The sequence below is a fragment of the Salarias fasciatus genome, chromosome 8, assembly GCF_902148845.1.
Source record: "Salarias fasciatus chromosome 8, fSalaFa1.1, whole genome shotgun sequence".
Taxonomy (NCBI): Eukaryota; Metazoa; Chordata; class Actinopteri; order Blenniiformes; family Blenniidae; genus Salarias; species Salarias fasciatus.
In genome coordinates, this window is record NC_043752.1 from 13,199,201 (window position 1) to 13,211,419 (window position 12,219).

A 12,219-nucleotide genomic window follows, 5' to 3' on the forward strand; every position below is an offset into this window, starting at 1 on the left:
GTAATCTGAATCGTTTCGGTGTGTGGTTTAGGTGATTGTTTTCATTCTTTCCTTTATTAGTTTTCTTTGCTTGTTGTTCCATGAACTTCTTTATATTTTATATTTATATTTATATTCTTTATATTTTATTACTCTTTTTATTTTATTACTTATCATTTTCATTCTTTCCTCTTTTGCAATCAATTTTTTGGGAACTATTATTTTCTAATTTTATGTAAATAAAAGAAAAAGAAGATAGAAAGAAAGAGGAACTTCAGTTCGGTTTTACACACACTGAGGTGGACAAATATCTTGTTTAGTGTATAAAATTCAGTGAAATATTTTATAGAGTAGGCATTAAGAAAATTCTGTTTTTTCAATTGTTGAAAAAATAGTGGAACAAATAAAATGACAAATATTACAAAAAAGGAATTACACCACGAAAACGACAATAATCGTTAAGAAGTTTAGAACGCATGTACGTCACCATATTAGCTTATTGGTTTCCATGGTGATTTAGAGGTCTATACTATTGCCTGTATGGGAGAAAGAATAAAACTGACAAACGAAGATACGTTTTTAGCGAAATAAATTGATTTATATTGTAAAAACTGAATAAATCTGTTTGAATTGCGTGTTAGTATCTGAAATCTAAAAAGTCTGTGTTGGTTTTTAGTCAGGCAGAGGAGAGTGGGTCCTGCCGCGCTGAGGTCAGGAGGGTGTTGTTTGCGGTGTCTCTCTCTCCTCCAGATCTCCTCCTCGTCCTACACCGGCTCTGCTCCTTGTTCTGCAGCTTTATTCTGCTACTTTTCAGGCCTCACAAGTTCACTACAGTGTAAACCAAGAACATTAACTGTCGGTGAGTGTGCGGCTGTATAAAAAGCTAGCTTACTCAAGCGGTTTTTTTGTTAGCATTTCAGCGTTTTGTCATTTGCTAGGTGATAGACGCCCCCTAACCACGCTTGTGTGCGCCAACTCTTTCACAACACACTGCGATAAATACTCTCCTGGGTGAATGTTTTAAAATGTGTTTTCATCAGGTGTTTCTTAGCCTTAACACGAAGAAGAATGCAGACGCTGAAACCTTTCAGCCTCCGGTTTAACCTTGACAATGAGAAGGCGTGACTACTGTGCACGCTCAGTGGACCACATGACCCTGGGACAGATAGAGAGGATATGGACTTAAAAATGCCTTTGTAATAAAACCTTCCATCCTCGATGCACGATATCCGATGAGATGATATGTTTAATCTATTTAACTTTGTTCCTCGTGTAGTCTGATTTATTCAGGACAATAACTGCCTTTGCATTTGGTGAAAATTTTCACCACTACATTATCATCATTTATAACACATAAATCAACATGAGTTGTTGAAAAAATACTATTTAGATATAAAGCAGTTTCACCATATTGCCCTGTGTATTATTTTAATAGTTTTAAACAAGACACATTGTGCTTTTTAAATATTTTCTGAACACCAACTTCATCTGTCCTCCAAAATTGAGCATTCCAAGTATTAATCTTAAAATTTAAATTGTCATATCAAGATAACCTGGTGAAGAAAACAACATGAGATCTGACATTGTTGATGTTGAGTCATTATTGTGTTGATTCACTGGGATAAGTACAGTTTTGTAGAAACTAGAAAAGAATCGAAAGAAACTAGTTAATACCAATGAATCTTCTTACAACTATAGGGAAACAAGGTGCTGCATTCTAAATAAAGGGCACTTTAAAAACCCAATAAGACAAAGAGAGTCATGAAATGAAAAACTTTATCGTAAAGTCGCGTGTTTAAAGATGGCTGTTATATGAAATCAACATTTGCATATTCAGCTTCACCCCCTCCACTCTCTTTTGTATTGAGAACATACCAAAGATGATTCATTCTGTTGAAATACACATAATTTTATGCTTATTTGTTAATAATTGAATTTTTATCGCTTCATTCATTCACCTCATTACCTTTACTCTTTAATTGGTCAAGTAGTTTGAAGCAGTGCAAAACATCAGAAGTGCTTTGATGCTTTTTGTTTGTGACTGAAGTCTTCCTGCTCGTGTGCCTTTAAAGCCTTTAATTAGCTGTCATTTAATGCTGCGCTTTCTATATCCTGCTAATTACAGTGACACAATGTAAACCGACTTCTTCATGTTTCCTGACAGAAACGATGGCCGTCCCTCCAGCATATGCAGACCTGGGCAAATCAGCGAAGGACATCTTCAATAAGGGATATGGTAACTGGAAGCAAGATAAAAGGCCTTTTTATAAGTGTGTACTTGATGACCTGCAGAGGAAAGATCTGCAGCTGGAAATGTATTCTTAAACCCATTAAGCTGTTTTTCACCGTCTCTGTCCTTGCAGGCTTTGGGCTGGTGAAACTTGATGTGAAGACTAAATCTTCCACTGGAGTGGTGAGTTTTGTGTACACACTGTACCTGAATGCCACAACATTACAAATAAGTGGTGTACAGAAAAGTATGTTTACGTTTATCAAATATAAAACTTCCTCATCTGTTTGTCACATTAAAAGTAAACCTGCTTCCTTGGTGATTTGTTTAAAAAGGCTTCCGTTACTGTATGCTCTGGAAAGTCATAGCGGTCATACTTGTACAGTGATACACACTATCAAAAGTTTGGTAACTGTTGCTCTATTCCCATCAGGAATTTAAAACATCCGGGTCCTCCAACGTAGACACGAGCAAAGTCACCGGCACTCTGGAAACCAAGTACAAGTGGGCAGAGTATGGGCTGACCTTCACAGAGAAGTGGACCACAGAAAACACGCTGGGCACTGAAGTTTGCATCGAGGATCAGGTATGTTTCCAGGAAAACCTTTCTATGCTCTCCAGGATTCTTTGAATGAAACTGCTTGGTCTGACTGATGGAGGGATTTTGTTTTTTAGATCACCAAAGGACTGAAACTTACCTTTGACACCACGTTTTCGCCAAACACTGGGTACGTACCTCCTACTGCCAAAATGTCAACATTTTTCTCATTAACTTCTCATTTTTAATATTTTTTTTCTAATTTCGCAGCAAAAAGAGCGGAAAGGTGAAGACAGCCTACAAGAGGGAGTACGTTAACGTGGGCGTTGATGTGGATTTAGATTTTGCTGGCCCGACTATCCATGGTGCTGCAGTGGCCGGCTACGAGGGGTGGCTGGCCGGCTACCAGATGACCTTTGACTCGGCAAAGTCCAGAATGAGCCAGAGCAACTTTTCAGTCGGTTACAAGACCGGAGACTTCCAGCTCCACACCAACGTGTACGTATTCAACACTGCAAACATTTCAAATGAACAGGATGGGAAAACTCAATCTGTGGGTCACATGGTTCATTCTTTGATCCCCCCCCAGAAACGACGGCTCGGAGTTCGGTGGATCCATTTATCAGAAAGTGAACGATCAACTGGAGACGGCTGTGAATCTGGCCTGGTCTGCAGGAAACAACGGCACTCGCTTCGGAATCGCTGCCAAATACCAGTTGGACTCCAGTGCTTCCATATCGGTGAGTACATGAAGAAAAACAGGTTGGTAAGAGGAAACAACTATGGAAGGACTGCCACAAGACGTCCACATGTTCCTTTTAGCGAAACGGATGTGAAATGAAGCAGCTTGACTGGAGGGCTTACTCTTTATTGCTTTTTCCTGCAGGCTAAGGTGAATAATTCAAGCTTGGTAGGAATTGGATACACGCAGACTCTGCGGCCTGGTAAGATCAATCTCTACAGTCCTGAACATAAATGTAAGACGAGGTTAAAACACCTCAAAACGTAATGCATGGACTCTGACTTGATTTCAGGAATGAAACTCATCCTCTCGGCATTAGTGGATGGGAAGAATATCAACGCCGGCGGTCATAAACTGGGTCTAGGCCTGGAGCTGGAGGCGTGAGCTTCTCCCCTCGGATGTTTAGGAAAACAGGAGGAATACGGGCAGAATGTGGCATTCCTCTGTGTTCAACCGCAGATATTTCAGTGACGAAGCCAAACCGAGGTAGAACCCTAGCTGACAGGCACCAACGAGACGGACACCCTCGCACCAAGCTCCTTTCATCGTGGTTACGATACCTAGTCGTGTTATAATCGCACTTATTCCTCCTTTTGCCAATTTCTCCTCAGCAACGATAGAAGAAAAGCTCCCGCTCGGTGTTGACAGCGGGCTTCTTTAGTTTGACACATCAGGAGGTTCCCAAAGGAAGACGATATTTTTGCTGAAGTGTGATGATGTAGAATGTACACCTGAGCTTGTTTTGCACAGTAGAAAACCTTTATTTAAATTCCTTCACCTTTTGTTTGATTTGCACATTTACTCTTTAATTTAGTGTCGGAGGGAGTTCCACTAGCAAAGATATATTAAGATTAAAAGCCAGTCAATTGGCTGCTCTTCACTTACTTTTTTTTCTTCCCTAGAGGCTTAATTGTGCTGTGTGATGAGTTTTAGAGCACTGTGACATTGAGTACCTGCTTCTGAACGGCAAGACGACGCGAAATGCATTTATATTTTCCTCAACGTGACTCGAGTGAACGACCGAATGACTCATCCACCTTTCTTCCCTATTGAGGACTGTGACACTTATCAGGGAGCAGTTTGTGTGTTGGCGTGTGTCTACCTTTACAATAAAGTCCTGGAATGAAAATCCACCTATTATCTTGATCATAATTTGACTGGGCGACTGTAGATTTCAAGTTTGGGTATTTTCAGAGCTAAAAAACCCTTTACTAAATGGACAGTGTGAATTGACTAAAAATACAAGTGACAGGTTTAGTTTATTTTATTCCAATATCAGTGAATGCATAGCCACCGTAAAATAAACGTCGTCAATCCCGCTGTGTGTGAGGGTAGAAAACTGGCACCAGAAGTACAAAACAAGCTCCATTACACATCGATACATTATGTGTACAGATAGATAACATGTACTAGTTTATGTAACAGCTATTCTGCTTTGGGCTTCAACTGACTGGAAACGACAACACGGTCTTGGAAAGCGGCTCTCATAGCTTGATGGCCAGGGTCAGGCCGTCTCCCACGGTGATCATGCTCAGGTTGATCCTCACGTCTCGGTGTAGCTTCTTGTTCAGCTTGTCGATGGCCACGGTGTCCGCGTCGTCAGGCGAGGGGTCCAGCACCCTCCCGCCCCACAGCACCTGCAGCAGCAGCACCGACGGGTTTAAAGGATTCAAACAGCTCCAGTGTGGAATCTGCGCTTCGGTGGTCCTTACGTTGTCGATAGCGATGATGCCTCCTTTCCTCAGCAGCTGCAGAGACTTTTCGTAGTAACTGTCGTAGCTGACTTTGTCCGCGTCGATGAACACGAAGTCAAACGTTTCAGCTTGGCCCGACGACAGCAGGTCGTCTGAAATTCAAGTAAAAAAGCAATTAACCGTCGACTAAGGCAGAGCAGCGAGTTCCAGATGTGTTGCTCTACCTAGAGTTTGCAGGGCTGGTTGAATGCGGAGATCGATTTTACTCTCCACTCCAGCCTGTGAACAACAGTGAAACGAGCAGTTCAGGGTGAGCCTTGCCTTCACACACAGAGTTACACACACACTGTGAGCTGTACCTCCTTCCAGAACGGCATGCCAATTTTGGGGTACTCTTCCCGAATATCGCACGCCACGACCTTGCCGTCCTCAGGTAAAGCCAGAGCGATGCTCAGTGTGTTGTAACCCGTGTAGACTCCTGTTAAAAGAGGTTATAAATATCAGTCTAGTTCTGCAGTTTGTCATTATGGAAACACAGTATTCTCTTTTGGAACACATGAATTGCATCAGAGCGCACAGTGAACTCGGTGGGATTATGCTGCTTTGAACCAGTCTGTGATGATAACCACATGACTTCACTACAATCATGAGCTGCATGCCGAGTGCATATGAAGCTTAAACACATCAATGCGCGACTGTTCATTTATCAGCACTGACCATCTTTTTGCAACATGTTCTCTTCTGTAGGGAAAATAATTTGAGAGGAAGACTATATAAGCTATTTGATCCTGTGCTTGAGCATTTGTTCAGCATTGTACACACACACTCCTAAATGACCTCGATTATTTTCTATGAGGAAATTTGCATGATGTTTGATCAAGAAAAAGACGGATTCCAACAGCTGGATTAATGTTAAACGTGCCACTCTTACCGATCTCTATGGCCTTCTTGGCTTGGATCAGTTTAGCCAGATTGGCCATTAACTGCGACTGTTCCTGCGCGACCATCATCCCGGCCCAGGAGTCCTCCATGGTCCTCTGAAGGCGACAAGTGAAGCCAGAGACGTTACTTTACAGATCCACAGAAACACACGGCGTGATTCCAGACGCCTCACCAGTCGGAGTTTTGTCAGCGCCGGGTGTTCCCTCATGGAGTGGCTGAGGACGTACTGGATCAGGGGGTTGTCCTTCCCCCTGCAGTGACTTTTGGAGATGCTCATTCTGGAGGCTTTCTTTTTTCCTGAAAACATGAACACAATATTAAGAGCAGAAAGTCACTGGGCCTGCCGACCAGCGTGCGCATGTTTCAGGAAAAAAGGAGTTATTGGATTTAGATCACATCAAACTTAAACAATCTCAGCGGGGTAATGGAATTATAGATCCAGCAGCTGCAGATGAAGACATGAAGACAGGAAATTGTAGGGCAGTAAGGCTTGACAGCTCAAGATAAAAGCCACTTTGTACTTTAATTGATTATCAGTATATGTTATACCCCAATATTAATGTATATTTTGTTCTTAAATCAATAATTCCACAACACAGACCTATTCTTTGCAAGTCAAACCTGCCGTGAACTTGTCCCTGGGTTAGGTTGTCGCAATGATCGCATTAATGTGGAGCCATATGAGGTGAACCTCACAGAGATAAGATTTCTCTGATCTGCAGTAACGCCACTTGATTTGTCCATTATTAGCCATTCCATGTGCACATACCCTGAGTAAATAGGCTTGAACGAACTTTGCCCTGGTAAACAGACCAAATGAAGGACTCACACACAAAACATGCTCACAAAAGAAGCTTTAAAAACAATCGTTTGTTCTGATATTTTGTGCTTTCTTTCTCTTGAAGTCTAAGACATTTAAACTCACTGTTCCATGACAGTTCAGATGCTGGGAGGAGTTACCTTTTCATAAAACCTTATCTGAGTCACTCATTCATTCAGAGCCATCCATGCAGAAATAATATTTTACAAGGAAATTTCCGAACCTAGCAAGAACGTTGTAAAATAACACAGCGGAGAATATTCTTTTTTATGATTTATATTCATAGCAAACAGCATTAAAATCCAAAATCCAAGTTTTTTTTATTTCCTGTTTAGGTCACATGAGCCACAGTCAGGAAAGTCAAACCATACTAACACTTTATTTAAAAACAAGCTATTTTTATTCTACTCAAGTCACAAGCTTTTCTTTTTTTTAATTTTTTGGGCAGATACAAATCGAATTGAAAAAATAAAATAACTGGATATTAAGGCAGATGAAATAAGCTTCGCCCTGCCCTCACAGGCAGCCCAGTCCCACCATCACAAACATTAAACATCTTCGATCTTACCCAAAAAGTATCCAACGACAAAAACGACCCCGACAGTGACAGTGCCCACCAGTAATTCCCTGGAGACGTGGCGATAAGACATGGGTTTGTGGAGTAATCAGACTACATACATAGGATTAAATTGAGGGCATTTGTAGCGCTTCCGCATGGAGCGGCGTTTAACCGTAAAACAGCGAAAAGTGGCGCAAAAACATTCTCCTTTCCATCTCCGCCGCCGACAGACATGTGACTCCCGGCAAGTCCAGGGCTAAATCACATGATCATTGGGGGAGAAAGAAGATGATCTGATCCGACCACCTGCAGGAGAACACGGACTCACCGCCGAGGAGCGTCCCGGGAATCGGTGCTCTGCAGGCCCGCAGGAGGAAAACGACCGAGTGCTGCGAGAACCGGCCGCAAAAGATCTGCGCAGTCATGAAGACATAATAACGGTCATCTGACCAGCTGGCCCCTCACGATAGGACTGGATAACAGACGCCCACAGCCCTCTGACACACAAAGGGGATTTATTGAAGCGTGAACAATAATCCAGCCATGCTGCAGGGCAGTACTGTACAAGCGCCACTTAGTATATGATCCAGTGGAAAAAAAAAAGTCCTGCAAAGTTTAAAAGTTTTGCTCTTGTCACTGTCAGAAAAAAACATTTTAGCATTTAATTTGAAATTCCTCTCTTGCAAAATGATCTGGGTCAGTTTGAATGGATTTATTGTGTGTTTTATATAATAAGAAATAATCTTACATCTCAGGGAAGATCTGATGGACATGCAGGCCATCGGCCCAAGACCGAGGTTCGCTCTTTGGAAACCTAACCATGACCCCACTAGGATGTCGATATGAAGGTCAACATTCAGACATTGGACGTCATTTTCTTAATGTCATGTGGACAAAAGTGCAGAAAATTGACATGTAATTAAAAAAAAAAAGAATAATTATGTATGACATATTGTTTTTTCTGAGATTAGTTAATATGAGTAAAAAAAAAAAAAGAAGCGAGTTCAGTTCAGGTGAGTAAAATTGGTTGTGACTTCTAACTTAGGTCATTATGAAAGTTATGAAAGATAGAGGAACATGTTTATAAGGGAGGCAGTGTTTTCCTCTGGACTGCAATGCAAAAACTGCGTAGCTATACAAGGTCAGATACTGCATTAGATGGCAAGACCAAGCAGTACGTTATGTTTCAGAAGTGAGAGTGAGATTTCTATTCTGCTGAATTTGATGTCACAATAAGTGAACATCCTTTAAAATAGTGATGGGGCCGATCCGATCCAGTATCGGTATTGGCTCCAATATCAATGTGCGACATTATGAAAAATGGACCTTTTTGAACTTCTAACATTGTTAGTTTGTGATTACCTTATACAACTTCATTGCCCACAATTTATATTTTTGTTTATTACCCATTCCACAAAATGGACATTTCAGCAGAGTTATTTGTACCTTCATGCTATGATTTGCTGATATTCATCACTGCCTTTTTAAACCAAATACACTGTATCAATTGACTGTACCTGGCCGGAATGCACCAGAACAACGATTCAAGCGAGAACAGGCTATTGTGAAAAGGAAACTTTCTTATAAAGTGTCCTCGTGCCAGAGGACCTTGTTGCACAGTGTGAGAGGCCAGTTTGCCAGTTTGTAATACAGAGTGGTGATGGAAGGAGGACATTTCCATTGCCTTGGGCAGGGATTGATGTATTCACTCTGAGACAACAGGACACAGCAAGAGAACGAGAGAGAGAGACACCTTTAACCGTTTATATATTAATTTAGATTGGTTGTAGATTTATAAATGAATGATTCTTTTTGCATTTAACATCTGTGGCATAACTGGATGTCAATACCAGACGTTTGGCAGACATAGGAAAAAGACGCCGCCTACACTATTTGCATTTTCTTAATTTATACTCGTTGCTTTAAAAATGTGGAACCATACAATGAGAATATCTCCATTTGAAGTCCGGCCTTGAAAAAGTCCTGTGTGTGGTTTGCAGTGTTGAGCAAAGTGAATGTAATGGTGTTGTAACGTTTTTAAAAGTAAATAGTTATTGACACATTTAACCTTGTGCAGTCTGTTTCTGGAGCAACGCACCGGTATGGACATATGCTGGATTTAGTGCTATCCCACGGCATCTCAGTGTGTCATGTTGAAGTCTGTGACCCTGTGTTTTCAGACCATTGTCCAGTTGTATTTGATGTTCCCGGTCCACGTAACATGGTTGTGTTCTTGCACAACGCTGTCGCGTCATTAACTCTGCCACTGCTGCTCAGTTTTCTGTTTCCTTTGAAAATTCAGTGTTGGCTACTGATATTTCTTTCTTTGATGTTGATATTGAAACGTTTTTCCAACGTTTTGAATCAACCTGCCAGTCAGTGTTAGACAGTGTGGTTCCTCTTAAACTGAGACGACCAAAACCTAAAACTGAGCCTTGGCTAAATGAGTCCACTCCTGCCATCAGACGTGAGTGTAGGAGAGCTGAGCGCAGGTGGAAAAAGGATAGGCTGCAAGTGTCTCTTGAAATTTTACAGAAATGTCTGCGAAGGTATCAGAAATGTGTAAAAGCAGCTAAAGCTAAATATTTTGCTGATACTGTGACAGACGATAAGGCAAAATCCACGAGTTCTTTTTAATGTGGTGAACAACACAGCTCTGAATGTTTCTCAGTCAGATGGCCTGGAAGCCTCACCTGAGGTCTGTAAGAATTTCCTGAACTTTTTTGTGAATAACATTGTGTCTGCTAGGGCCCTTATCAGCTCTCCAGCTGTCAGTTCACCTGTTTCTGCCTCTTGCTCAGCTTTGTTCCATAAGTTTGAGTCAGTAACAATCTCTTGTTTGGAAAAAGCGGTTAGTGAAATGAAGCCTGCTGGTTCTCCTAACGATCCTACTCCTCCACGTCTGTTCAAAGTGTGTTTCCTTCTATTGCAACTTTTGTTTTACATTATGTTAATGGAAGCTTGGCAAATGGAGTGGTCAACAAAAGTTTGAAACATGCTGTTGTTCAGTCATTGTTAAAAAAAAGTCTGGCCTTGATCCAAAAGATCCTGCAAACTCGCGTCCGATTTCCAAACTCCCATTTCTGTCTGAAATCTTGGAAAAATGTGTTTTTAATCAGTTGAAAGCTTTTTTAGATGAGCAGCAGATCCCAGAGGGTTTTCAGTCAGGTTTTAAAAATCTCCACAGTACTGAGACAGCTCTGTTGAGGGTTTTTAATGACATTTTGTGTCCTCCTCAGCCCCTCTGTCATGCGGCGTACCACACGGGTCAACCCTTGGGCCACTTCTTTTTTCTTTATATCTGCTTCCTCTGGGATCTGTTCCATGGAGGTTTCGTGTGTCCTTCCATCTTTACGCCGATGACTGTCAAATCTACGTACCTCTGAAGTGTGAAGATTCATTCAGTGCTGCTCAACTTTTGGTGTGCATTAACGCGACTAAGGACTGGATGTCAGAAAAATTTTTGTGTCTCAGTGACAGCAAAACAGGTTCTTCTGGTTGGTCCTAGTAAAGCCAGCAGTAAACCAGTTATCTTGGGGCCTTTGACTCAGTTTGTTAAGCCCACTGTTACCAACCGTGGTGTTAAAATGTACCATGAACTCAACGTTGATAAGCAAATTAGTGCTGTTGTGAAATCAAGTTTTTTCCATCGGAGACAACTTGCTAAGATAAAATCTTTCCTCTCAAGACACAATTTTGAAATATTGATTCATGCTTTTGTTTCAACTCGGCTGGACTATTGTAACACTCTTTATGCTCGTATTGAGGAGAGTTTACTCAAGCGTCTGCAGCTCGTCCAAAATGCCGCAGCACGCCTTTTAACTGGCACACGGAAATACGACCACATATCGCCAGGTTGTCGTCTCTTCATTGGCTACCTGTCCGCTACCGGATTGATTTTAATACTCTTTTATTTGTTTTCAAATCTTTAAATGGTCTTTCCCCACCATATTTGTCTGAACTGTTGGTGCCTGATGTGCCGGGACGTTGCCTTAGATCAGCAAACAAGGCTCTACTCATGGTTCCTGACACAAATGTCAAACGTAGGGGTTACAGAGCGTTTTTTACCGCTGGTCCGAAACTGTGGAATGATTTACCTCTGCACGTAAAGCAATCGGATTCTCTTCCTGTTTTTGAGTCCCGTCTTAAGACTCACTCGTTTTCTTTGGCTTTTAACCAGTGTGAGACTGTATTTTACTGAAAAGTTCTCAGTGTTGTCTTATTAATATTTTCATGTCTATTTCTACTGTTTTTACTTTGTGTTTGCACAGCACTTTGGTCAACACTGTTGTTTTTAGTAGTGCTTCATAAATGAACTGGATTGGACTGGACTGGACTGGAGTGGATCACTGGTCTTGACGACAAAGCTCAATTTGTCTTACATAAGCAAACAAGGAGCTACAGTATGCAAATTGGCTGATGACGTCATTTAGAACGTTCCTGGCTGCAGAGTTGGCAACAATGTATCAGTTTTGAATGATGTCATCAATTTGACCTAGATATGCAAATGAGTGGCTATGCAAATTAGATGAGGATGTCATTTTGATTATGGTGAGGGTGTGGCTCTGTTTTTATTTCTATTTTATACTGATTTTTGTTTTTATTTGTGTTGTTTTTTTAATATGAGAAGTGTGTTATGGATAAAGTATTCATTAGATGATAAAGACTGACTGATTGATTAATTGATTGATTGATTTATAACTTTTCTGACTGAG

The 12,219-nt window shown here is 41.2% G+C and overlaps 2 protein-coding genes across 3 annotated transcripts; one reads left to right on the plus strand and one right to left on the minus strand.

Moving 5' to 3' along the window:
• Positions 1-680: 680 nt before the first annotated feature.
• LOC115393062 (voltage-dependent anion-selective channel protein 2-like) lies at positions 681-4,622 on the plus strand. Its single transcript, XM_030097852.1, has 9 exons — positions 681-838; positions 2,144-2,215; positions 2,343-2,392; positions 2,643-2,795; positions 2,885-2,937; positions 3,018-3,245; positions 3,337-3,487; positions 3,634-3,691; positions 3,782-4,622. The coding sequence occupies exons 2-9, from the start codon at positions 2,149-2,151 to the stop codon at positions 3,871-3,873; spliced, it is 852 nt and encodes a 283-aa protein (XP_029953712.1). The 5' UTR covers positions 681-838; positions 2,144-2,148; the 3' UTR covers positions 3,874-4,622.
• A 113-nt stretch (positions 4,623-4,735) lies between these two features.
• LOC115393063 (catechol O-methyltransferase domain-containing protein 1) lies at positions 4,736-7,974 on the minus strand. Of its 2 annotated transcripts, none has more exons than XM_030097853.1 (7): positions 7,833-7,974; positions 6,298-6,422; positions 6,115-6,220; positions 5,543-5,661; positions 5,408-5,462; positions 5,202-5,335; positions 4,736-5,126 (listed from the first exon to the last, which is right to left on the minus strand). In XM_030097853.1, the coding sequence occupies exons 1-7, from the start codon at positions 7,927-7,929 to the stop codon at positions 4,974-4,976; spliced, it is 789 nt and encodes a 262-aa protein (XP_029953713.1). In that variant the 5' UTR covers positions 7,930-7,974; the 3' UTR covers positions 4,736-4,973. The 2 variants fall into 2 exon arrangements, with proteins under 2 accessions (XP_029953713.1, XP_029953714.1); XM_030097854.1 differs by lacking the exon at positions 7,833-7,974 and adding an exon at positions 7,514-7,673.
• Positions 7,975-12,219: the final 4,245 nt, after the last annotated feature.

Bases quoted from the DNA above. Each gene is read 5' to 3' on its own strand.
- LOC115393062 (XM_030097852.1), top strand. From the start codon at position 2,149: ATGGCCGTCCCTCCAGCATATGCAGACCTGGGCAAATCAGCGAAGGAC. The intron at 2,796-2,884 runs GTATGTTTCCAG...TTTGTTTTTTAG, and splicing joins AAGTTTGCATCGAGGATCAG to ATCACCAAAGGACTGAAACT. The intron at 3,488-3,633 runs GTGAGTACATGA...TTTTTCCTGCAG, and splicing joins ACTCCAGTGCTTCCATATCG to GCTAAGGTGAATAATTCAAG.
- LOC115393063 (XM_030097853.1), bottom strand. From the start codon at position 7,929: ATGACTGCGCAGATCTTTTGCGGCCGGTTCTCGCAGCACTCGGTCGTT. The intron at 5,336-5,407 runs GTAGAGCAACAC...CTTGAATTTCAG, and splicing joins ACCAGCCCTGCAAACTCTAG to ACGACCTGCTGTCGTCGGGC. The intron at 5,127-5,201 runs GTAAGGACCACC...CTGCTGCTGCAG, and splicing joins GCATCATCGCTATCGACAAC to GTGCTGTGGGGCGGGAGGGT.